General features: G+C 35.6%; 1 protein-coding gene across 24 annotated transcripts in view; it reads left to right on the top strand.

Moving 5' to 3' along the window:
• The window catches only part of LOC115211100 (rap guanine nucleotide exchange factor 6), a 508,151-nt gene that overhangs the window by 388,076 nt on the left and 94,294 nt on the right, over nucleotides 1-25,781 (top strand). For 23 of the 24 annotated variants that reach the window (XM_036502519.1, XM_036502517.1, XM_029779996.2 and 20 more), the window contains 2 exons: nucleotides 10,008-10,083; nucleotides 22,962-23,234. In XM_036502519.1, coding sequence (XP_036358412.1) covers nucleotides 10,008-10,083; nucleotides 22,962-23,234 — 349 coding nt within the window. Of the gene's footprint in view, nucleotides 1-10,007; nucleotides 10,084-12,482; nucleotides 12,911-22,961; nucleotides 23,235-25,781 lie in introns of those variants that run through there. The other variant, XM_029780000.2, reaches the window with a different exon arrangement.

The following is a 25,781-nucleotide window of genomic DNA, read 5'->3' as shown; positions in this document are numbered from 1 at the left end:
ACAACCATATGTGCGCGACATGGTGATCTCATATCAAGATAAACAGCACATGACTTTGCAGGTGGGGCCCAGCTAGAAATTTCTTCAGGTTGAGTAGCCCATCCCGCTCAAAAGGTCCCTGAATAAGGGTTGTGTAAGGATGTTGAAAGAACCACCCATGTTTCCAGAGGTGAATTATTCAAACCCCAAAGAATCCCTCTCAACACATGTCTATGATGCTCCCCCACTACTTCTGCTCGTGATCAGAGATGCACATATCATCAGCCACTAAGGGACATGCTCAACTGGTTATGGTTAAACAACTGACAAGCAAATCTGTGGTATTGAGCAGAATATTTGCTGTAGCCCATCTTTTATACCAAGACAAAACAATGTACATGATAACACTTCCAATCAGTTAAGATCAGAAGCCATGAGAGCCACTGCCTGATACTGCATCAGGGCATTTTACTGCATCATTATTATTATTATTATTAGCTGGCAGAATTGTTAAAGCATGAGTAAAAGTGCTTTGCAGTATTTTTCTTAGCTCTTGATAGTCTTAACTCAAATCTTGCTATGGTGAACTTTGACTTTCATTCTCTGGAATCAATCAAGTACTAGTCAAGTACTGGAGTCAATGGTATTGACTAACAAAAGGCGGCGAGCTGGCAGAAACGGTAGCACGCTGGGCGAAATGCTTAGCGGTATTTCATCTGCGTTATGTTGTGAGTTCAAATTCCGCTGAGGTCGACTTTGCCTTTCATCCTTTCGGGGTCGATAAATTAAGTACCAGTTACGCACTGGGGTCGATGTAATCGACTTAATACCTATGTCTGTCCTTGTTTGTCCCCTCTGTGTTTAGCCCTTTGTGGATAATAAAGAAATAGGTATTGACTAACACCTTTCCCCTTAATACTGTCTGTCTTGTGCCTTTCATTCTTTGAGGTTCAATGAAATAAGTGTCCATTGAGCTCTGGAGTTGATGTAATCAACTAGCCCCCTCCCTCCAAAATTTCGGGGCTTGCACCTACAGTAGAAAGAACTGTCGTTATTATTTCTGATTTAGGTACAAGGTAAGCAGTTTTGAGGTCAATACCATCTTCATCAGTACTCTTCTGGTATTCTGTTTTTGCAATCCCAAAAGGACAAAAGGCAAGGTTGACCTTTGCAGGATCTAATCCCATAACATGAAGAACCAGAAGAAATAGTGTTTTTTTTCTCTCTCCATCTTTGTGGTACTCAAAGAGATGGACTCCCATACATGACACACCATAACGATAAAACATTTATTCATGACCTAATGATTCATTAAAGGTTATGGGACTTTTCCCATCTATATATTTGATCATCTTTAAGAATATTTAAATGAAAACAATTGTTAAATTTATTTCCAGGCTTATCTCCTTTTTTTGTTTGTTTGTTTGGAGTGGAGGTGGCTATTTGCTGAATATCTCTATTTGGCTCTGCAATTATTCTCTTGACTTGTTTGACAGTTGTTAAATGTGTAACAACATCCAGTCAAAATTTTTTTTTTTATTGCTAGCACCACCTGTATAATTTGAAACAAAAGCATTAAATACATAATTCAGTCTGATTATGGGTAATTGAAGCAGTTAAAGCACTTAGTATTTTGATATTCTATGTTACAAAAACCTTGCTTTAAGGACTTTGTTATCACATAGTTAATAATAGTGTCAAAAGCCTATGACCTAAGCCATCAACAAAGAGAAAATTTTCACTTTAACATTTCCACTTAAAATTTTCTCATGCAGAATGACAGAATAAATAACTCCAATTTGAAACAAAATCATTTGCCTAAAACTTTATTGAAATTACACAGAATTTACCATTACTTTAATAGGGTTGAGCTGTGGCTGGCAAAATTGGTAGAGAGATGGACAAAATGCCTTGCTATCTAGATGCATCTCTTTACTTTGCAAGATCAAACCCTATCAAGATAAACATTCTCACCCTTCCAAGGTTGATAGGGGGGATCAATATAATCAACTATACAACTCTCACAGAATTTCTGCTCTTGAGCCTATTTACAATTCTTTGCTGTTATAACAGAAAAAGAAAACATTTTTGAAGACAAATTTATTTTTAAAAATGATTTTTTTTGCATTAGACATATTTTTAGAATAAGGTGGGTACCATCTGTTTGAACTAAAAGTGTGTAGGTAGCTATAGAAACATTGATTTTCTTTTAACAGCTAAAATATCTAATTAAAACATAAAATGCATGGGTTTTTTTTTGTCTGTTTTTAGTATCTTTTTAAAGTTTTATATTTGGTTACTAGATTTTCTTAGTTACCAACTTGAGAGATAATTATTTAAAAAAAAAAAGTCCATAATCATATTCAATATTTTTGTGTGTGTGTGTATGTATGTACGTATGTATGTATGTGTGTGTGTGTATGTGTGTGTGTGTGTGTGTGTGTGTGTGATTATAATGTTGCTATTGTGCATTATCAAACTTTGCTATATAGATAGCAGCAGCAGTAATTATGATAGAGTATATCATTGAGCCATTACTGAAGAGTTCCTCTGTGTTTGAGACAAATACTGCATGCATCAATTGTTGAGTACTTCCACTGCCTATTGCAGAGAAACTAATTCCATTTACAAAGACGGAGCCACTGACGAACTTAATTGTGGGCATTGCTTGCTGTGATCAGCTTTGCCTTTCATCGTTTTAAGGTTGTTAAATTAAGTACCAGTTGTGTACTGGAGCCAATCTAATCGACTGTGTCTTTGATTCCAAGATTGGGTAATGCATTGTGTCTTTGATTCCTGGCTTGGGTAATGCATTGTGTCTTTGACTCCTGGCTTGGGTAATGCATTGTCTTTGATTCCTGGATTGGGTAATGCCTTGTGTCTTTGACTCCTGGCTTGGGTAATGCATTGTGTCTTTGAGAAAAACACTTCATTTTATGTTGCTCCAGTTCACTCAGCTATTAAAGTAAGTTATCTTGCAATGGACTGGTATCCTCTCCAGGGAGGAAAATATACACCAGAGAAACCAGGAAACCAGCCCTTTGCACCTTACAAAGTAATGTGAATTAACCATATATATTAGGACAATGTAGTCTATAAGCTCTCAAAACTCATGAGTGTCTTTTACTGTTTGACAGGAGATCCATAGAGTTGCATGCCAATGTTTAATGTGAGATGTGTGGGTGAGACAATAGATTTGACAAAAATAGAGGATGAATGTACATAGCTTGGTCCAGTTCATTTTTGTAGAAATGTCGGAACTATTGAGAAAATATGTAAGATTGGTCCAGTTCATTTTTGTAGAAATGTAGGAACTATTGAGAAAATATGTAAGAACCATTGTAGGAACCAATAGTAAAAGAGGATCCAATAAATTGATGGGTCAGTAGTTGTACTGTACTAGAAAGTGGCAGTTTGACAACTAGCTAACCTCTTCTATAGATACGAAAGTGTGTGTGTGTGTGTGTGTGTGTAGCAGCTGCACATATCTCTGATATGTGAGCCGCATTTGTGCTTTACAGAAGGTCAGTTGCTTTTGAAAGTTGAAGGGGAAACCTAGTCATTGGGATACAGTTTTTACCATGTTTTAGATATGTGATTGCACTGAAAGGTCATCAGAAATTATCAAGCTTAACATTTTGTAGAATCCTTCAACATGTTTAGTTGTAGGTTCTTGCAGAAAATCAAATGGATACAGCTGGAAATCACAGGTGTGAAGAGCACATAAAATGGCTTGGTCAGGATTTGAACCTGCAATACAGATGTGGTTGGTAACTCAGTAACACTATACTGGTAGGGTATGCAAACTTGTGAACATGCACCACACACACAGCACCCCTTCCCTCGACCCTACACACATACACACACTGTAAATACACACACATCACTAACACAGATACACCATACACACATACGTACCAAAATAAAAGGGATTTATGCCCCCCCAAATTTTTTAATTCTACAACAAATCAGTAATAAAGCAACATAGACTTTAGCTGGAACGTTGATTTGAAACAGGCACTTCTCTTGTTTAATATGATGTCATTAAGCCACTACATAGACTTTCATATCAATTACTTGTCTGTTATAGAAAAAGAATCTACTATAAAATATATAGAAAATAACCTACTTTGTAACTTTTATATTGCTGCTGGCTCTTATTAGACAACTAACAGCTGTGGCTGATATCATTGGTCTGACTGTATGTGTGTTAGTTGGTACATAAGAACTCCAGCCATAAAGTATCCTACTTCATCTTAATATTGGAAACCTATTAGTTATTTACCTAAAAAGGTTATCTATTTAGTTTGAATATTTTAAATGTATGGAAGTGAAGATCACATTCTTAAGTTACTACTAACACTTTGAGAAAATATGTAAGAAGTATTTTAATGATTATATGAAATAAAATGTATGGTTTTTTTTTTTTTTACCTTGGCCTGACATTTGCTTTTAAGAATTTGATTTCATTATCAGTTCAGTTAATTTTTATTTGTTTGTTTGTAAAATTCATATTTTAAATATTAGTGTGTGAATTTGATTAGAAAATATTAATGCTTATAGTTTATTCAGATAGTTAACTCAGTTTATGCAAATAGTTTATAAAGATAATTAATATTTAAAGCAATATTCCTTAAAATATATAAATTGTAAACTTAAATTTTACATCAAATTATTTTATGTGTGAAATATTTATGCCATTTCATGCTGCTGTGATATTTTTTCAAGAGATTCTTTTAGAAAGGCATTAAATTGTTTGTTGCTAGTTAAGTTTTATAGTTAACTTAACAACTTTTGCAAATTTTGATCTACTTGAGACCTGCTTTTCCTTGCCATTTGCCAATGGGGCTCTTGCCCTTAAGAAATTTCACATAAGTAGTGTTGTATCAACAAAGCTTTTGACTCATCTGGAACATGAGTCTCCTGTGAAAACTGCCTACTTAATGATTTCGCCCGTCTTTCATCTCTTGAATCATTGGTTTCTTATTGGAGTATACTGTTGCAGCATGCACTGATGGGTCTCCCTTATCCACAGTCTATCAACTTTGGTATACCCCAGGTTTCAGTTTTGTTTCCCTATATTCTTTCTCCTTTACCTTGGTATACTTGCCATCACCTCCAACCATACCCACTTTTCTATTCACATGATACCACCTTTCATTCCTCTGTAATTTTTTGTGCACCAAAGCATTATCTACATGCAACCTAGGCACCCTACACCAGTTTATCCATTGACTCCATGAAAAGAGACCTTGAAAACATCCTCCAGTAGGATCATGCTAATTTTGTTTCCTTCAATAGGAAAAATAACAACAACAAAAAAACACCACAATAACTGCATGTCAAGAAAACACCATAAGACTGCACTGCTCTAAACATGAGTTACAGGCAGCCAGTGCTCCAAATGCTAGGCTCTATTATCAGAGAAGAATTCTTGGTGAGTGCACATCTTTCATCATCATTTAACGTCTGCTTTCCATGCTAGCATGGGTTGAACAATTTTACTGAGGTCTGGCAAACCAGACTCCATTCTGATCTGGCAGAGTTTCTACACTGGATGCCCTTCGAGAGTGTAGTGGGTGCTTTTACGTGCCACCGGCACGAGGGCCAGTTTGGTGGTACTGGCAACAGCCACACCCAAATGGTGCTTTTTATGTGCCACCTGCACAGGAGCCAGTCCAGCGGCACTGGCGATGACCTCAAAATCTGTAATTGAGAGAGTAGCCTTTCTCTTTGGAGTTAAAAGAAATATTTCAATGCCTATTAACTACTAACCTATGAAGTGCAAACAAGACCCGCAATTCAGCACTGCTCTGTTCGCTTGCTACATGTGAAGTTTTCTCTGTCAGCCGGCTTGTGATGCTTTTGCATCTACTGGGCATTCATAGTTTATCTAGACATAAACCTTTTCCTGCATACTAAACATAACAATTTCCCAGAATGTAGCATACCTGATTTCTTTCCTGCTAATTAGAATTTTGTTTTAAGTTTACTTTGAAGCCTCTTGCTTCTAAGCTCAACATACAGATGTTCCTATGGACACCCAGTCTTAAACTCCTCTGTTATGGCATGGAGAACTATAAGTAGGAGTTTGAAAACTGACCCCTGATAGACAACATCCTGCTTGCTAAATTCTTTGCTGAGCTTGTTATTGTTTACCATGGTGATGACATTTCTGCACATAGTTTGAATTACATTCACAAGCAATTTATCTGCATCTTGTTTTCATAGACAAGACTAAAGAACATGGTATCCTGTGAAAGGCCTTTTCCAGTTTAACAAATGCCATGCATAATGGTTTGTTAAAAACTCATTTAGTTGTCCCACTGAAAGGAGAGTACCTGTACCTCTTGGTACAGATCTAAACTGTATCACATTTAAGCTAATTATCTTCTTAATTAGCTGTCTGTACTATAACTCATTTTGTTACTTTTGGAACTTTGTTCATCAATTTGATTCCTCTGTTGTAGCTTCTTTAGAAAATCTTTAACCTTATCATTTCTTTCTCTCTCTCTCTTGTTCTCTCTCCCTTGCTCTCTCTCTTGTTCTTTCTCCCTTGTTCTCTCTCTCGTTATCCCTCCTGCCTCTCTCCATGCTCCTCATAGTAGCACTTCTCTCCTTTCATTTTAGCATCAATAGGAGCTATCTCTCTGCACATACTTTTCCCTAACTTCTTGACTTGCATTGGCATTGCTTTGATCTTCACAATGCAGAAAAAGAAGTTATATGTCTAACTTAGTGAGTTCCTACAGTTGTTTAGTATAGGTGATGTATATCTTCTAATCTAGCCGCCTACTATTCTTCCTTCCTTCCACTTTTTCAGGTTTGTCTCAAAGCTTTTTATGACTGTATTTACTGTATCATTCCATTTCTCCACCACCATGATAGTCTTTCATCTTTGTGTTAAACACAGATCTCTTTTGTGGTTTGCAGCAGGGTCTTGTATAAAAAAAAAAAAAAAAAAAAAAAAAAAAAAAACTTCATATATTTTCTATGTTGTACATATTTTTCTTTCTCCTCCTTTTATAATGTGTCATCAAGTACTTCTCTGAATCTACTCTGGTCAAGAGATCCTTCATCTTCCATATCTTCTTTCTCCAAATCACCTCTGAGCCTGTATTGCACTTAGGTCATTGGTTGTTAGTCTGTGGTACACTCTTCTGTAGGGAAAAATCTAATATTCACAACCAGTTAGTTGTCTTACTTCCTGGTGAGTATGGAGTCTATTTGGCTGTATATTTGCCAGATTAGTAGGTAATCAGACTGCTGGCTGGTTTCCTGAAGTTAGTGTTGCAAGTTGTTAGCTCACTTTCATCGCAGAACTGAAAGAGCTTTGATCCTTCTTCATTCTTTGTACCTTAGCCATAGCCTTCATATACATCAAATTAGCCAAAGTAGCGCTATGCAACGTGTCTGTTAAAGCCAGCACTGTGACAATGGGATCACAGTCCTTTGTTAAGAAAACATTTTGCAAGATGGCCTCAGAAACGGTCTCTTTGTTATTTTTTATTACACACATGTACATGCAGAAGTGTTATTGAAAGAGGTAGAGTTAATATTTCATGGTTTAACTGCACTGTTTTGCAAGTTTATAAAGTCTTGCTCAAATTAGTCAATAATGTTCCCCCTACTACATTTAATAAGTATTGATTCTGTCCTTAGCCTTTTCCCCCACTTTGTTTCTCCATCTGTCTATCTCTATCAGAATCAGTTTTCTGATTAGCGAAATCCACATCCTGTTCATGTTTTCTCTGTAAATATCAACTTTCAACAGTTCAGATTGCACTCAAACAGGCACAGGAACTAGTAGCTTGAAGTGCTGGACTATTGACTACAATAGTCACATGTCCAAGGCTTGCTGTAGCCATTTGTGTTCTGGTCCTGTACAGAACACCTTGCTTAGCTTACTTTCACTTGTTATTCTCTGATATCACTCCCATTAATTGTTGTTAGAAAGAAAGATACCAGCACTGAACAGACTTGGCATACTGGCATGGATGTGGTTTAGAAGCTTACTTTGCAGCCATGTGGTTTTGAGTTCAGTTCCACTGCTCAGCCTCTGGCCAAGTGTTTTCTTCTATACCCCCAAGCTGACCAATGCCATGTGAGGGAATTTTCTAAATGGAAACTGTTTGGAAGCCTGTTGTGTGTATGTGTGTGTGTGTGTGTATATGTGTGTGTGTGTATATATATATATATATATATATATAGTTGTGTTTGTACCACCACCACTGCTTGACAGCCAGTGTTGGTTTGTTCTCATCCCTGTAACTGGCAAAAACAGTCTACTGCATTGTCTTCACATCTAATTCTCAAAATCAAACACACTGAAGATTTATTGGGGAGGGTTTCAGGTTATGCAGATTCTTCAGTTGATTAACCCTTTATCATTCAGATTACTTTGTCAAATATAATGCTTATTGCTTTGAATTAATCATGCATTATCTTGTAGCTTCGACATTTCAATGTGATTGTTTGTATTTAGAATGACATTGTGGGGTATGTGTGAAAGTCCAGATTGGGCTTTTTTCAACTTAAAACAGGCAGAATATTTGGACCAGGTATGGCTGGTTTAAATGTTTATGGGTTAAATTTGAAGGCAGAAATTGGATTTCTGTTTGTTCAGTATGTTTGAAGGAAATGTGAATTCTTTGTTTACTTTTTAGCAATTTACTGTTGTCTCCCTTTTTCTTCTGTGTCTGCCAGCTTGTTTCTCTCCCCTACCTCTGAATATGCATATGTGCTGATGCTTTGGAGATTATTTGGGTACTGTATTCATCATCATTGTTTAACGTCTGCTTTCAATGCTAGCATGGGTTGGATGATTTGACTGAGAACAGGTGAACCAGATGACTGCACCAGGCTCCAATCTTGATCTGGCAGAGTTTCTACAGCTGGATGCCCTTCCTAATGCCAACCACTCCGAGAGTGTAGTGGGTGCTTTTACATGCCACTGGCATGGGGGTCAGTCAGACGGTACTGGCAATGGCCATGCTCACAAGATGTTTTTTAAGTGCCACTTGCACAGGAGTCAGTCCAGCAGCACTGGCAATGACCTCGCTCGGATGGTGCTCTTAGCACTCCACTAGTATGGATGCCAGTCATCAAATTTGATTTCGATTTCAAATTCGATGACTGGCATCTGTGCTAGGGGAGTGCTAAGAGCCCCATCCGAGCATGATCATTGCCAGAGCAGCTAACTGGTTTCACCATTAGATATTATGAAGAATAGGGTAGGGAAGACTTTATCCTTGCTGCAGACAACTCGAGTGTTGATTGCATGATAAAATATTCTCAGTCCATATTAGAAAGTGATTACTTGTAGGAAGGGTATCTTTCTGGGTTTGTGGTAAGTATGTTAAGCAGAAAGTGAACTTGACACAGGAAACCTAGATTTTGTGGGCTGCATCGCAGGCAGCCTGTCCAGGATGTCAGTAACTTTGAATAAGAAGTCCATGTTGTAAAGTGATTGGTGATGAGAACTTTTAAGAAAAAAGTATGCAGCACTGGTGGTTTCCTCTGATGCTGTGTGTGCTGGATGACAAATGATAGTAACAAGATGCTGTGAAACATAGGGATAGGGAATATAAAATGATGATGATATATTAAATAAATAACCTTGAAAAAACACCTAAATAAGCATTGTTATATACACATAAGATTAAATAAACATTTTGTTTGCATTTCCACTTCTATTTTTATGGCTATGCACACAAACTTACAATAATAAATACAAATATATATATATATATTATAATCATGCATATTCAAACACACAGTTTTCCTCAAAAGATATTTGATATTTTGAAAGAATTCCTTCTCATTGCTTGGTTCTGATCAATTACCATGCCACTTTTTCTAGTTTTCTTTATGATGATTATCTGTTTTATTGACCTTGTTGACTAATCTAATCAGTTTATTTACTTTGTTGTCAGAAAATCAATGAACTTTTACAAGAAATTACAGCATTTGTCTGTCGTAAGCAAGTTTTATGAGATTTTCATATCAGTTTTTCTTTTCTTTTTCAGTTTTGGCAAACGTCCTCCAGGATGTACACGGCGGACCAGCGAGTGCCTTACTTTGGAGCCATCGGAAATGATTGTGGTCAGTATTTATTGGTTGTTATGTATTGTAAATGTGTGTGTGTGTAGTCACAATATCTTTCAATGAAACTGGATTTGATAGTTTAAAGTAACCATTTCAGGGTCTGCAGTTGAATCATTCAAATCTTATGTTTCAGTACTTTTTGATTGAGTTACTAATTAACTTAATGTGGTGCATGAAGTCTTGTAATTTGGCTTTTCATTTGAAAACCTGTTAGAATAGTCTCAAGCTTAGAGAGTTCTGATAAGTCTTGCTGCAGGTTTCTTTGAATACATGTCCTTCAAGTTTGGTGACGAGAAAATCTTTCAGCTGTAATAATTACAAATCTATGAATGAAACAAAAATTGCCAGAACAATATTTTCTAATAAAATATTAATTAAAAAAAAAAGTTCATATCTTCCAGAAAGTTCTAAATTCAAGGATATTTGTTTCAACTGCTGTGTTTTGTAGTATGGTGCAAGCCTCCCAAAGTGTTTTGATAACTATATATTAAGTCTCTGGTTAGTACACCCATTTCTGCACTTTGTTTTCCTGATTCCCAGTATGACCAATAGCAGTGTGTCAGTGTGTCCCAATGGACTATTTCTAATGTGTATCTAAGTATAATTATATACTGTATTTGGGAATTCCAGAACAGTCTGTATTCAGTGTACCAATGTCCTCAGACAAATCTGTATGCAGTATTCCCATATCCACTAGAGCATTCTGTAAAAATTTAATGTGTCTATCTCTCCTGGAAAATTCTTCATGCAATCAGTTCTTTAACTGAATGATCTGTAAGTAGGTTCATAAAAAAAAAAGTAAAATATGTTTTACTGCACTTATCTTGCAGATTTTTCTAAAATGTGCCTTTAATATATTATGCCCATGTTACACAAATGTGTTTAACATTATATGTCCTTCTCATATAAAAAAAAGTCCTTAATGTGCACAGGTATTACAATCTATATCTGTTCCTTATATGTTGTTGTTTAACCAAAGTCAACCCTGATTGAACTAATCTGTGATCAGATGCATTTCTCTCATAAGCATCCAGTGATTTTAATGAGACCTAAGACCACATTATCCAATATACCCTTCCTTTTTTCCAGTTAGTAGCATGTGATTTGGATATTATTTCTAACCACAAATTCGTCAAGAGGTTTTTTTTTGGAGGCTTTTGCTTTGGCATCTCTCACTATATGTGTCAAAGTGCAGTAAATCGTGTGTCTGTGCATGCATTTCAAAATGTTATTTTTTTTTTTATGAATTGTTGAGATCCAATATACAAGAGGATGAAAATCTGAAGTATCAGATATTAACTCACAAAATGCCTCTTTTGTAACCATAGCAATATAAATTATTCTGGTAATAAGGTTCATTGTGTCTCGCTTATTTCTAAGTGTTCTTTCAGACATGATGACTACATCTTCACTTCTCTTTTCTTTCTTCTTTCTCTCTCCCTCCTCCTCTGTCCTTCACTTTCTCTCTCCTCTTTTCTCTGTAGCTCTCTCGCTCTTGCACACTCTCACTCTTGCACACTCTCACTCTTGCACACTCTCACTCATGCACACTCTCACTCATGCACACTCTCACTCATGCACACTCTCACTCATGCACACTCTCACTCATGCACACTCTCACTCATGCACACTCTCACTCATGCACACTCTCACTCATGCACACTCTCACTCTTGCACACCCTCACTCATGCATACTCTCACTCATGCATACTCTCACTCATGCACTCTCACTCATGCACACTCTCACTCATGCACTGTCTCACTCGTGCACTCACTCACTCTCTCACTCATCCACTCACTCCCTCATGCACTCACTCCCTCATGCACTCTCTCTCACACTCATGCAGTCACTCACTCACTCTCTCTCACTCATGCACTCCCTATCACACTCATGCACTCTCTCTCACTCATGCATTCTCACTCATGCACTCAATCACTCACTCACACTCACTCACTCTCTCTCACCCATGCATTCTCTCTCACCCATGCATTCTCTCTCACTCATGCATTCTCTCTCTTTCATGCACTCTCTCATTCACTCTCTGTCTCATACTCTCTCTCTTTCTCATGCACTCTCTCTCACTCACTCTCATTCACTCTCTCACTCGCGCTCTCTCTCTCTCTCTCTTACACATTCACTGTCTCCTCTCATTTCACTCTCTACGCAAATGTTTGCAGTTTGTTTGAGTGTGTGTGTGTGTGTGGTGTGTGTGTGTGTGTCTATTTTTTGTCTGCCCTTCTGCTTGTTTGAAGTAGGCATTTCCATGAGAGTTCAGTTTTTTAAATCAAGGAAATGACTCTTGTTTGGGGAATATTGTCTATTGGCTGCACCAATAATGAGTCAAACGGAAGAAACATGAAGTGTCTTGACAGAGAAAGCCTACTTTTACGTTGGATGTTAACAGGCTCTTCATGATGTGTGTTTGGTCAAGCGGTTCTAGGATGGTCAAAGCTTGTACTGGACCTCAAAAGCTACTTTTATGAAGAGATAAACTTAGTGTTACTTATATTTAAAAGAAAAAAAAATTATAAACATTTGCGTGTTTCAGTATTCAACAGTTTATCTGGATTTTTATCAATTCTTAGCTTTCAATTTGAAATGGGAAAATGTTTAAAAGTGCAATAGAAATTTTTAACTGTTTTGGCTGTAACATTTTAGCTGTTGGCTTCAGCTTAACTGAAGCAATATGCAGTTTCTGGGTACTTAACTGATAATTACAATAACAATGGAGATATTCTGACCACTGTTTTTGTGACCTATTTGGAGCAGCAAAGATAATAAATTGGAAGTAGTTTTAGAGAGATGAATTTTGAACAATGACTGGTAAGTAATGTGTTTACACTTTAAATCTGTTCAGTATTAATAGCCATAAGTTAATTATGTTAGAATTTCATGACCCAGTTTTTATTTAATTTTATAGCAACAAACACACATATATATACACACACACACAAACATATGCACACACAGGCACACATACACGAAAAGTTTTATAAATTTGTTATTAATCAATATCGGTAATAACATTTATAACTGTAAATATGTTTAGTATTACTTTGTGTGTAGTTTTAGTTTTCTTTCACCACTCCCCTTTCTTGCTAAGGAAAAACAGTTTGGGTGACTGAAGTATATACATCATTTCACTTCCTCTTAGTAGCTTTTCTGAAATGTTTTCTTAGATAGTAATCAAATATTTGATACAGAAAATGTATACATTCCCATTAATAGCCTTGTTTTTCGCATGAAGTTACTCTGTGATAGAACTATTTGAAGTATAAACAAACTTCGTGATTTTCAGAAAATTAAAATCTCAGCTTGTAAAACATTTGTCTAAAGTTGGAGCCATTACATAACATTTTTGTCTTGAAAATTTTAAAATTTTAGTCTTTTAAGAGGTTGATCAAAAGAATTTGAAATTACTGTACAGCTGTCTTGATCAAAATTCTTTTGTTTATTCTTGTAGTCGTTTTTACTGTTTCTCAATTACTTTCACACTGAATTGGGGTGGGTGGGTTAATATTATTATCAAACAATTGTTTTGCTTTAATTCTTAACATTAAGATATTTGTTGTTGTTACTACTACAACAAGCCTAAACTGCGAATCCCATATATATATATATATAGTCTTGAACTGTATCAGTCCTGATCAAACATCAAACAGATCTATCTGTGATCAAAGGCATTCCAGCCATTTCCATCACAGCTTCTTAAAATCTAGGACTACATTATCTAAAATATTCTTTCTTTCTTTCTTAAATATGGTAGAGTGTGATTTAAAATAGATTTGACTGTGATTTCTAGTAGGTTAAGCAACTACAGAGAAGTCCTCTTGTTGACTCATCAGGTTATTGGCAAGTGTATAATTGTTTAAAAGTTTATATAGTCTTCTGAGTTGTTGGATCCTGTCCAGCTAAGCCTATGCATGCCAGTAAGAAAAACATGAAAAATGATAATAATAATGGTGATCTCTATATAGTTTTTAATCAACACTTTCCACCCTTCGTATCCTGTTTTCATACTTATATTCCTTTTTACTTATTTTCTTACCTCCCTTTCTTACTCTCATCATTTAATGATAATGAAATTTTACTTCTAACTATGGTCTTTATCCTTTCTGCATCATCGCTTCAATAATCTTTTATTTTTCATAATCTGTGTGTGTGATTGTCATATTTTGCTTAGGTCAAATTAAATTCCCCTGACTACCGGCATCCTCATCGTCAGGTTAAAAGAAAATGTTCAATCAATAAAATATATTTTTAATAATTTATTATTACAGAAATTGAACACACCCCACTTTTCTACAAATTATATCCTTATACTACTTGTTTCTGACTTAATTATCTTGATTGATAGTTAACCAGTCTTGATATTAATAACATTAACAAAAGTAGAATTACTTTTCGAAGGTGTTTTAAACCTTTTCAGTACCATCTCTCATACTATCAATTGTTTTGTAATATCTGTAAGAAGGTCAGAGTGTTGAAAGCTTACATACATTTACAATTTTTGAATTAGTTGTTGATTTTCAAATGGATAAATAGTACTGTTAAAATTGCCTAAGTGATTTGCTACTTGTAATTGTGTGTGTGTGTTTGGAGGGGGTGCATGGCTATGTTAAGTTCACTCTGCACCAGTGTGGTTTCAGATTGAGCTCTATTGCACAACACCTAGGGCAAAAGCCTGCTACTATAGACTCCAGCTAACCAATGCTGCATAAAGAAAGTTGGTAGAAGGGAACTGCAGGAAGTCTATTGTAGATGTGTGCATGAATGTTTATATTATGCTTATCACTGCTTTCTTTTTAGATACATTTCTTTTTGGTACTTTGATTTGCTACTCTGCACTTTCAAAAACTTTCAGAATAAAGAAACCCCTTATCTGGAAAAACAAGTAAGGGTTTGTGACAGGAAGAGCACCCAGCCATAAAATCCTGTTTCAATTAAATCTCCATCCAAACTCCTGCTAGCAGGGAAAATTGAACATTAAGCAAAAGAAAGAAAGATATATGTATAATTTGTGTTTACGTATACTATAGAAAAACAATTGTTAATTGAAATTTTAATGAATACATTTAAGTGATCATCATCATCACATGGAATTTATTTTTACAAAGAAAAGGCTGACAGTGACTTTGAACTTTCTCTGACTATTAGTTTTATCAGGTAGTCTGACAAAGGCATCAGTTGGCCAAATTTCTTAGTCACTGTCGAGTTTCCTTATGGGTATGTGAATATATATATATGAATACTCTCAAGATGTGAATAAAAAAATCATGATTCAAGTATGAGAATAATAGACAAAGTCCATTTTGAAAATGGTGCAAAAGCAGTATTATGTTTGGCATTCCAAGTGCATGCAAAAGACAAATACATATAAAAAAAATTGAGACAAACAATTTTAAGCCGGTCTATTATTCTCTTTTACTGTTCCTGCCAATATCTATTTAGCTTAAAGGCAGTGAGCTGGCAGAAATGTTAGCATGCTGAGCGAAATGCTTAGCAGTATTTTGTCTGTCTTTACATTCTGAGTTCAAATTCTGCTGAGGTCAGCTTTGCCTTTCACCCCAGATATACAATACATTTGTTGATGTCTTCAGCTACTGTTTTTATAGCAAGCTGAAAAATTGCAGCAAATCTGTGAAGGAGGGTCTATCTGGATGGAAACCATGCTAAGTACCACTTACTAACAGGATGCCTGCACCTATAGTCAGGAAACTATAGGAGCAGACCTGGCTATAGTAAAAAAGCTTGCTTCTCAACCACATGGGTTCAGTCCCTCTGTATGGCACTTTGGGCAAGTGTCTTCTTTATCATTGGGCCAATCAAAGCCTTGTGAGTAGATTTGGCGGTTGGAAATTGAAAAAAGCTCATTGTATGTTTGTCCCTCACCACTACTTGACAGCTGTTATTGGTGTGTTTATGTCCCCTGTAACTTAGCAGTTCAGCAAAGAAAACTGATAAAGTAAGTACCAGGTTTAAAAAAATTAGTACTTTGATTGATTTGTTCAACTAAATTCTTCAAGGTAGTGCCCCAGCATGGCTGCAGTCTAATGACTGAAACTAGTAAGAGGTAAAAGATAAACTATCAGTGACTGTTACTGCACTCCTCCACATTTTATCTATTGTAAATATTACGTCTTTTATATCAGTGTAACTGGCGGCTACTTCTTGCTTTATGAAAAGTTGCAATTTTGAGAACCAGCATAGCTATTTTGAATGTGTACAGTTAGTTACAGGGAACACTGAAATGTTCATGTAGTATTAACTTACTTTGTGAGGATCTGTAGTAAATGCACCTTTTCCCTTAATGTCTTTTTTGGAATTCCCTTAAGCTGCTTCTTTTGTCAGTCTGTCAAAAACCTTAACATGAATTTTTGTTTTCTGTAACCCTGGTGTCCTATATTCCTTTTTTCATTTTCGTAGAAGCACTCCGTTTTATTTTCAATGTTTGACTGACATTGGATTTTTCTCTTAATAGATTGTCGGTTTTATTGATTTGAGATACTTTTTCTTTATCTGATGGGAATTTTTATCCCTGGAGATATTTTTGGGATCATTGGTATTATTTGCTAGAATATATTTAATGCATGTAGCTTGTATTGTTGACATAAATGACTTCAGTTTCATGTTATGCTTCTCATAGAGAAACTTTTGATTTAATTTCATATTTTTTTCCTTTTAATCCCCACTGAATTAATATCTGGTAATCCTTGTAGAAATTTAGTTTCAGCAGATTTGGGGTTGCTTTCTGTCAGATACTGAACTACGAAATCTTGTGGAATATACATTGTTCAGTGTATTGTAGTTAAATAAACTGTTGGAATAATTTCAAACTGTAGATGCATTCTATATTATTTGGAAGTAGAAATATAGCGTTTAACTGTCTGTTTGGACAATAAATTCATTTATCCCATGAACAACAGCATGTTCATGAGATCAGGTGAAATTTCTGCTTTGTGGTTGTGATGGTGATTTTACTGAGCTAGAGAAGAAGTCCAAGGTATGGAAGCAAGGTCTAGACTCAAAGGGCCTTAGAGTTAACTAGCAAAAACCAAAGTCATAGTAAGTAGGAAGGCAGACAAATCACAAATCCCTTCAGGTAGATGGCCCTGCTCAATCTGTAGAAAATGTGTAGGTAGAAACCCCATAAAATGCACCCAGTATAAGCATTGGACGCATAAAAGGTGCAGCAACAGCAGAGGAAGGTTAACAAGGAAACTAACTTTTGTTTGTGGAAGGTGCACAGGTACAATAAATGCTGAAAATGTGCAGAAAATAGACTCTATCAACTGCCAGGGAAGCAAGCTAGAGGTAGTAAATAACTTTCGTTATCTAGGTGACAAAATTAGTAGTGGAGGTGGATACTCCAGGAGCGTAGCTGTGAGAATAAGATTAGGCTGGGCAAGTTCAGAGAGCTTCTACCCCTGCTGGCAACAAAGGACCGCTCTCTCAGAGTGAAAGACAGTTTGTTTGATGCCTGCGTGCAAACAGCTATGCTGCATGGCAGTGAAACATGGGTTATGACAGCTGAGAACATGCGTAGGCTTGAAAGAAATAAAACTAGTATGCTTTGCTGGATGTGCAATGTCAGTGTGCATGTTCATCAGAGTGTAAGTATCTTGAGAGAAAAGTTAGGCACAAGAGGTATCAGATGTGGTGTGCAAGAGAGACGACTGTGCTGGTATGGTCATGTGATATGTATGGATGAGGACAGCTGTGTAAAGAAGTGTTGATCTCTAACTGTGGAGGGAACCTGTGGTGGAGGTAGATCCAGGAAGACCTGGGACGAGGTGGTGAAGCATGGTCTTTGAACTTTGAGTCTTACAGAGGCAATGACTGGTGACTGAGACCTTTGGCAATATGCTGTGCTTCAGAGGACTCATCAAGCCAAGTGCACATAAGGTGGCACATAAGGAACACCTTTTGAATGTTGGGTCTCATGGAGGCAAACTGGCTGAGTTCCTCTTGAGTGTTGGGCCTAATGGAGGCAATGACCAAGACCTTTGGCATTATATTGTGCTTGAGAAGAAGATCCATCAAACTGAGCAAAATCACAGTCATGGCAGATACTAGTGTCATGCAAATTGGCACCTGTGCAAGTGGCATGTAAATGCATCCTGTCACACAAATGGCACTTGTGCTGGTGGCACATAAAAACACCAATTACACTCCCAGAGTGGTTGGCTTTATGAAGGGCATCCGCCCGTAGAAAACCATGCCAAATAAGACTGAGTCTGGTGCAGCCATCCAGCCTACCAGCCCAGTGAAACAGTCCAACCTATGCCAGCATGACCAACAGACATTAAATGATGATGAATCTTGATATCTGATCATTGGAATTTAGGAACAATGAAGTCTTTTAAAAGGAATAAATTAGTTTGTTGATCTAGTTCGGTTAATTTCTATCTTTTTAAGTGACACCCCTTAAGGTTTATGCCATGATTTGAGGCATCTCGGGGAAACTATACAATAATTTGTACATATCACTTTGTGAATTGTTTTATATGTACTTGTGTGGCAACAGAGCTAGGGGTTTGGTATTTTCATTGATCTATATGGAAATTTTACCATGATTTCTTTCCTGTCAGTATGGAAGGAAAAATACTTTGAATTGTCTATTTCTGCATCTGTAGCAATTTTACTCTTATTACTCATCTGTAAAAAACTGTTCTGTTATGGAAAGGATGTATGGGATGGTCATTCTGGATTCATTTTGTTATAACCTTGTGTGTTGATGTGAGTAGTCTTGTGTTTGTTGTAACCAGGTCAGTTAGTGCAGTAATGTCTTTCCCAGAATTTAAAATGTTGCTCATTGATCTGTTATTTTCTTAATACAAACAAATCACTGTACCATGTCCTTGAGGGTGTGTATTGGCATCTGATGTTCAGGTACTCTATATTTTTTTCATTGACATTTTATAGAGGTGCCAGACTGTAGGTTAAACCTTTCTTGTATCCCTTAAGCACTTGCTGGGAATAATTTCCTCATTTCATATAATGAAGTTTGTGCTGGACAGACATGGTGGCAGGTTATTTATTGAACAGTTATTTCTTATAAGTATTGAAGTTCTATAACTTGTCTTATTGTCATTTTTACATTGTATTAATGATGGTGATTGTTTGATTGTTGTTATGGCAGCAACGATTTATTTCTTCTTTGTGATTTTCATATTTTCTTTTGTGATTTCTGTTGTTGTTGTTTGTTATTTATTCTCTTCCGCCATCAATTCATCCCTAATTGGGATGGTTATTTATCAAAGACATCCCAGCCATAACCATTCTCTTTTTCCTTCCACATAGTAGGAACCCAAGTTCATAGTGTCCAATATATGATTTGAAAGAGAGATTTAGTTGCTATTTTCAACAGGTTAAATGATTATGTATAAAGATTCCCTCCTAAGCTTGTTCTATTACTGTTGCTTGTTTTGGTGGGGATAGTGTTTGTGATTGTGCATCAGATCTTGATATCATTGTTGGCATCATTCTCACTTGAAGCCTCTTTTAAGTCTTGAAGTGTTGAATTGATCAGCTAGTGTGTGGTTCCAATCGGATGGTCATAGTAAGTAATAGGTAAAAAAAAAAGGGTAATATTTTTAATTCCATGCTGTTTCATTACAGGATGAGAATTACAAAGTATACACATGTAGAAAACGTATGGTATCTCCTATCTGTAATTCTCAAGACAAAATAAAACATCTATATACATACATACATTTGATTACTGGAATGGGCAGATGTGTTTCACAAGGACAAAGCTTGGATTATAATCCCTTATCTCTCTTTTTCTTTTTTACACACACACACACACACACAAACACATACACTATGACAAGCCTTGTAAATGAATAGATGGGAAGGGTGACAATCCCTTTTGCAAAGACTGTGCCTGTAATTGGAAGGCCAAACTCTTCATACATTGATACTGATTACCTTAAGGAGAGAAGTGTCTGTGGAATACTCAGCTACTTGCACTACAGTACAATTAATAGGGCGTTCAATTGTTTGAACAACTTGATGACTAATTGTTAAAACTGATGGAAATTACTGTGTGTGTGTGTGTGTTTATGTGTGTGTGTATGTAAAATTTCTCTCATTAGACTGTGGCCATGCTGGGGCACTGCCTTGAAGAATTTTGATTGAATAAATCGACCCTAGTACTTTTTTTGTTTGTTTGTTTGTAAGCATGATACTTATTCCATTGATCTCTTTTGCTGAATTGCTAAGTTACATGGGCATAAATGCATCAACGCTGGTTGTCAAGCAGTGGTGGGAAACACACATATGACAGGCTTCTTTTAGTTTCCATCTACCAAACCCACTCACAAGTCTTTGGTGAACCTGAGACTATAATAGAAGACACTTGCTCAAGGTGCCACACAGTGTGACTGAACCTGGAACCATGTGGTTAGGATGCAAATTTCATACTACACAGCCATGCCTGTGTAGTAAGAAGTTTAGTATAGCGGGTATATACACTATATTAGCCTCTTACTTAATAGTGCTATTCAGTGTTCAAATGTTGATAATTTCTGCATTTGTCATCATTCCGAACAATTAACTATAAATAAGATGTTATTTAAAGAAGATGAAGGTATTTTTTCACAATTTATTTTCTATTTCATTTACATAGTGCACTATATATTTCCTTTCCTTTTTTTAAAAAAATCACTTTTAACTTCAGATTTTCTTCTATGCCTGATTTAATGCATGTAATTTCTGGGAAAGTAATTTTTCAGCTTGTGTGTGTTTCACCAAACATTAAACATTTGCCAAACTGATGTTGATTTAAACTTAGAACGCTAGAGTATCTGAAGTTACTTTGTACTGATATAACCGTAGTCAGGTTCTCTCATATGCAATTTAATCTTAATGCTTTTTTATTATTGTATTTCTTGGTTTCTTTCCACATTATCCATATGAGCATAGTTTTAATTATCTGCCTTACACGAGTACTTTAGGAAAATATTTTATGAATGTATTCCCTGTGCAGTACTTTTTGCATCATTGATTGGTAGAAATGTTTTAAGCCAATATTGCTAAAAAGTGTAATTAAAAAAAAAATGCTTCCAATGTAAAATTTTACAACAGCTGTATTTAGTAAGATTAGAACTCCTGACTTAGTATTGATTACCCAGTTAAAAAAAGTATAAGATAATATTGGATACTGCATTAACAATAATTTTCACTTGTAATTGGAATGCATATCAACTCTATTAGATCATTAAGCAATTTTTATCCACTTTTAGCTTAAAATGTTAACTTTGAGAAACTGATTTTTTAAAAATATGTACAGAACCTAATTAGCCAAGATAATTTCTATTTTGGCTGATTCATCCTTTTACTATTAGTAACTTTCTTTCTTAATCATGTTGGTAGTCAGGATAGATTTCTATCTGAATTATGTTGTAAACCCCTACATATAATCGGTTTGTTAAAGATAGAATAAGCAATCTCAATTCATATGAGAGATGCAAGGAATTTATTGTATTCTGAACCAGAAGTAAAGCCAAAGATATTTTACTGAATCAACACAGCCTAGAACTCTTCAAATGACATCTGCTGTGAGAATTTAAGAATTTAGCTTTATTTCGTCAGAGTTAAGATTCATGCTTATAACAAATGTTCAGAATGAGATGAAATAAACCTTCCATAGGTATATTAGATTTAATCTATCTCTCTGGAGAAGTATGTGTGCAAAATAAATATAGAAATGTTATTCCTTAGCAATTAACACTTTGGCTTTGCTGTTAATTATACTCCAACTCCTATATTGAAGTGTAAATACTTCCACATACTTACTTGATTCACACATTTGCTTTATTCAGGAATTTTCAGAGGTGCAAATTGGAGAAGAACTTAATGTGGTTTATCTTGATTTCTTAGTGGCTGTAATTGTGAATTATAATGAAATTTAACCATAATCATCGCTTAACGTCCGCTTTCCATGCTAGCATGGGTTGGACGATTTGACTGAGGACTCACGAACCAGATGGCTGCGCCAGGCTCTAATCTGATCTGGCAGAGTTTCTACAGCTGGATGCCCTTCCTAATGCCAACCACTCTGAGAGTGTAGTGGGTGCTTTTAAAGTGCCACTGGCATGAGGGCCAGTCTGGTGGTACTGGCAACGGCCACGCTCGAAAATGGTGTTTTTTACGTGCCACCTGCACAAGAGTCACTCCAGCAGCACTGGCAACGACCTTGCTCTAATGTTTTGTTCACGTGCCACCAGCACAAGTGCCAGTGAGGCGACGCTGACAATGATCATGCTCAAATGGTGCTCTTTATGTGCCAGACAGCTGCTCTGGCAGTGATCCCACTTGGATGGAGCTGTTGGCACTCCACTGGCACAGGTGCCAGTCATCGAATTTGGTTCAATTTCGATTTCACTTGTCCCAACAGGTCTTTGAAAGCAGAGTTTAGTGTCCAGTGTAGGGAGGTTGGCATGGGTGCCAGTCGACAAATTTGGTTCGATTTTGATTTCACTTACTGCTCGATCTTAGTTACTGCTCACATCAAATAATTGTTTCAAATTAGTACAAGGCCAGCAATTTTAGGGGCAAGGGAGTTAGAGGATTATATGTATCCCCAGTAGCTAAGAGGAAACTGGGTAATTGGGATGTTTGGAGGAGACTTGTTGTCCATTGTGCTGACAGTACTGGAAGATCTAAGAGAAGAGCTAAGAGCAACAATATGAATATTCATTACATTGAGTACTTGTGATTTAAGAACAATTTGAAAATTTATTGAAATCTTTTTTAATGAATTTAATAAAATTATCAGTAAAATATTTTGTTCAGTCCCTGTTTTCTATTTCTGAATTTAACTATTATTAGCAGAAAAATGATTTTTGACATTTTTTTTTTTTTTCAGATTGGTTATCCTGATGTTCACCTTCTGAAAGGTGGATCCCAACAACAGCAACAACAACAACAACAACAGCAACAACCACTACAGCAGCAACAACAACAACAACATCATCAACAGCAGCAGCAGCAGCAGCACCAACAACATCATCCCCACCACCAACAACAACAACGGCACGGTGGAGGTGCCATTATGAATGTACCTCCAGAGCATTCTGTGGCTGGAGTTGACCCCAATATGAAGTTTAATCGAATGCATTCCGACTCTAGCACTGACCAAGTAAGTACATATTTCATGTACATGCTGAATATCAAATAAAGGGTATTTGTAGTGTGTCTCATGAACTTGGATTCTACTTCGGGAATTTCACACTTTTTTAATCAAAATAGCTTTATTTACTTCAATATATGTAATTAAAATAAACTATTTCATTCTTCTCTACAATATTTATAAATAATTTATTCTAATTATTCAATGCCTACTCATAAAATGTTTATTAAATGTTAAACTTTGTAAACCTGTCTAACCAATCACAAATTTGAAGGTAAAATTATAGAAGCAGAGAATCAGTTTCTGAACTGTTATTGACTAATACCAGTATACTTGATACTTTGTCTGTAACTTTGTTTCATACTTTAAGAGCATTGACATTTCTGAATTAGCTTTAGTTTTCAACATAAATTGCTGACCTTTTCATTAAAATTTCCAATAATAATATTTTGATTAATTACAACCAGTCAATATCTAAATGCAGTCATTCAATTCTTATGTAATATTTCAGTTGTTAGAATGTTTGAAATTTGACCATTATTTATCTATTGCTTTGTTTGAACATTGATGTTTTTTCATACTAGCATTTCTTAGCCAAGCTAATCTAGTATTTAATATAAATAGTCAGGACATGAGCTGTGTGAATGATATATGCCCTTGTCAATTTTACCTAAGTCAGTCTTGATAAATGTCAGAACAGGCTGAGGGAAGCAGATTCCTTTAATCTTACATACATGGCAAGTTCTGTGCTTAAGATTGAGCTGACCACTGGTCCATTGTCTGTACCATATTGTGTCTGTGTCTTTTGTAGATTTTTATTTATTTATTTATCTTGATCACTGTGTAGTATAAATAATTCTATTGTTGTTTTACCGGTTTCAGTCATTTGATTGCAGCCATTGATTAAATTTATAATTCATATCACCTTGATTAGTGTTTGCATTCCTACAGTGATCAGCTCTGATGATGAAACAGAGGGGTTTTTACCTTATTTTGCAAATTGACTATATGCAATGTGTATTAGAGACACAAGCTGATAAGAATGAGCAATTTCAATGCTTGTATAAAGCAAGGAGTATAGAAGTGGCTTGGCGTGGTGGTGGTGGTGATAGTAGTGTGTTGAGGTGGTGGGTGCAACACAAATGTGGACCATCTTATTTTGTGCTCTGAGCAGAGCTTAATTGCTTCCAACACTTCTGGATAGAATGCCAAGCTATCACAGGCAACTCTTTTTTTTTCTTTTTTATTTTTTTACAAGAGCAATTAAACTCACATCTGCAAGCTAATCAGTTACTCATTAAGTTTACAATGAAGTTACTGCTTACAGAGAGAAATTACATTTCCATACAGAACCTACTTAGAACTAGGTGGAATTAGCCATTGGGAATTAAGTATCTTGGTTGTGGACAAAACAACACAGTGCCAATGATAGGATACAAATCACTAACAGTTGCTCATTTCATTCTAATGTTGACTCAGCCATCCATGTTCTTTCAGTAATTATACTTAGAATGAATTTTGAAATAGAAATTGTACCTAAGTAGATGGATGGTAATATGTGACAAGAAGTGATTCTATCTTGACTTAGAATTATTTTCTGTTGTATACAATTAATTGAAATAAGACCATTAGTAATCATATTGTTCCATTCATTATTTGCAACAATCCTCATGTTATTCTTTATTTGATGTGCACTTTGTATAACATGCTCTTTTAGTTATGGGGCAATGAAATCCTTGAAGAAATTATCTCAGCTATAATATACACTGGCTTTTCTTAAATGTTTGGAAAAAGGAATGTCTTGTCGGATTTATAATTGCTACATAAAATATATTGGAAAAGTTGATACATTTTTAACAAACAAAGAGCAAATTCAAAAATATCTTTTGAATATTACCAGCTTTGGTTATATAAAGGTGCACCTGATGGTAATGTACATAGTTTATCTATACATAGTGCTACAAGAACATATTTTTAAGAATTTTACTTGTTTTGCCATAATAGAAATGTGTAATGCATGTAATTTGATATAATGTTCAGATTATTCAATAAAATAAAATATTTTTCATATAAATTGAAAATATTAAATAATTTTTACAACTATTAAATGATACATAATGCATATTTATTAAGAACTATATTGAGTGGATGGTCATGGTAGGAATGGCTTTGTGTTATTTCTTTTTATAGCAGTTATTGAAACAAATGTTTAAGAAGTGTATATTCTTGTAGGTGTATTGCCAAGAGCTAAGTGAATTCATTTCTGTTTTACTTCTTAATCAATGTGATGTGTTGTGAATTAAGTAAGAACTAGACTTTGATGAATAAAGATCTGATCTGAGCATACACATGATGTATAATGAGCATTTAATATATTATCACTATTGGAGAAAGCACTGGTATAGCTGTGTGGTTAAGAAGTTTATTTCACAATCATAGTTTTGAGTTTAGTCTTATTGCATATCGCCTTGGGCACGTGTCTTTTACTTTAGCTTCAGGTTAATGAATGCTTTGTGAGCTAAATTTTCAGATGGAAACTGTCTGTAGGTCTTTGCT

This window comes from Octopus sinensis, linkage group LG4 (genome assembly GCF_006345805.1).
Source record: "Octopus sinensis linkage group LG4, ASM634580v1, whole genome shotgun sequence".
NCBI lineage: Eukaryota > Metazoa > Mollusca > Cephalopoda > Octopoda > Octopodidae > Octopus > Octopus sinensis.
The sequence above is the reverse complement of the archived record's forward strand: the minus strand, read 5'-3'. Positions and strand labels throughout refer to the sequence as shown.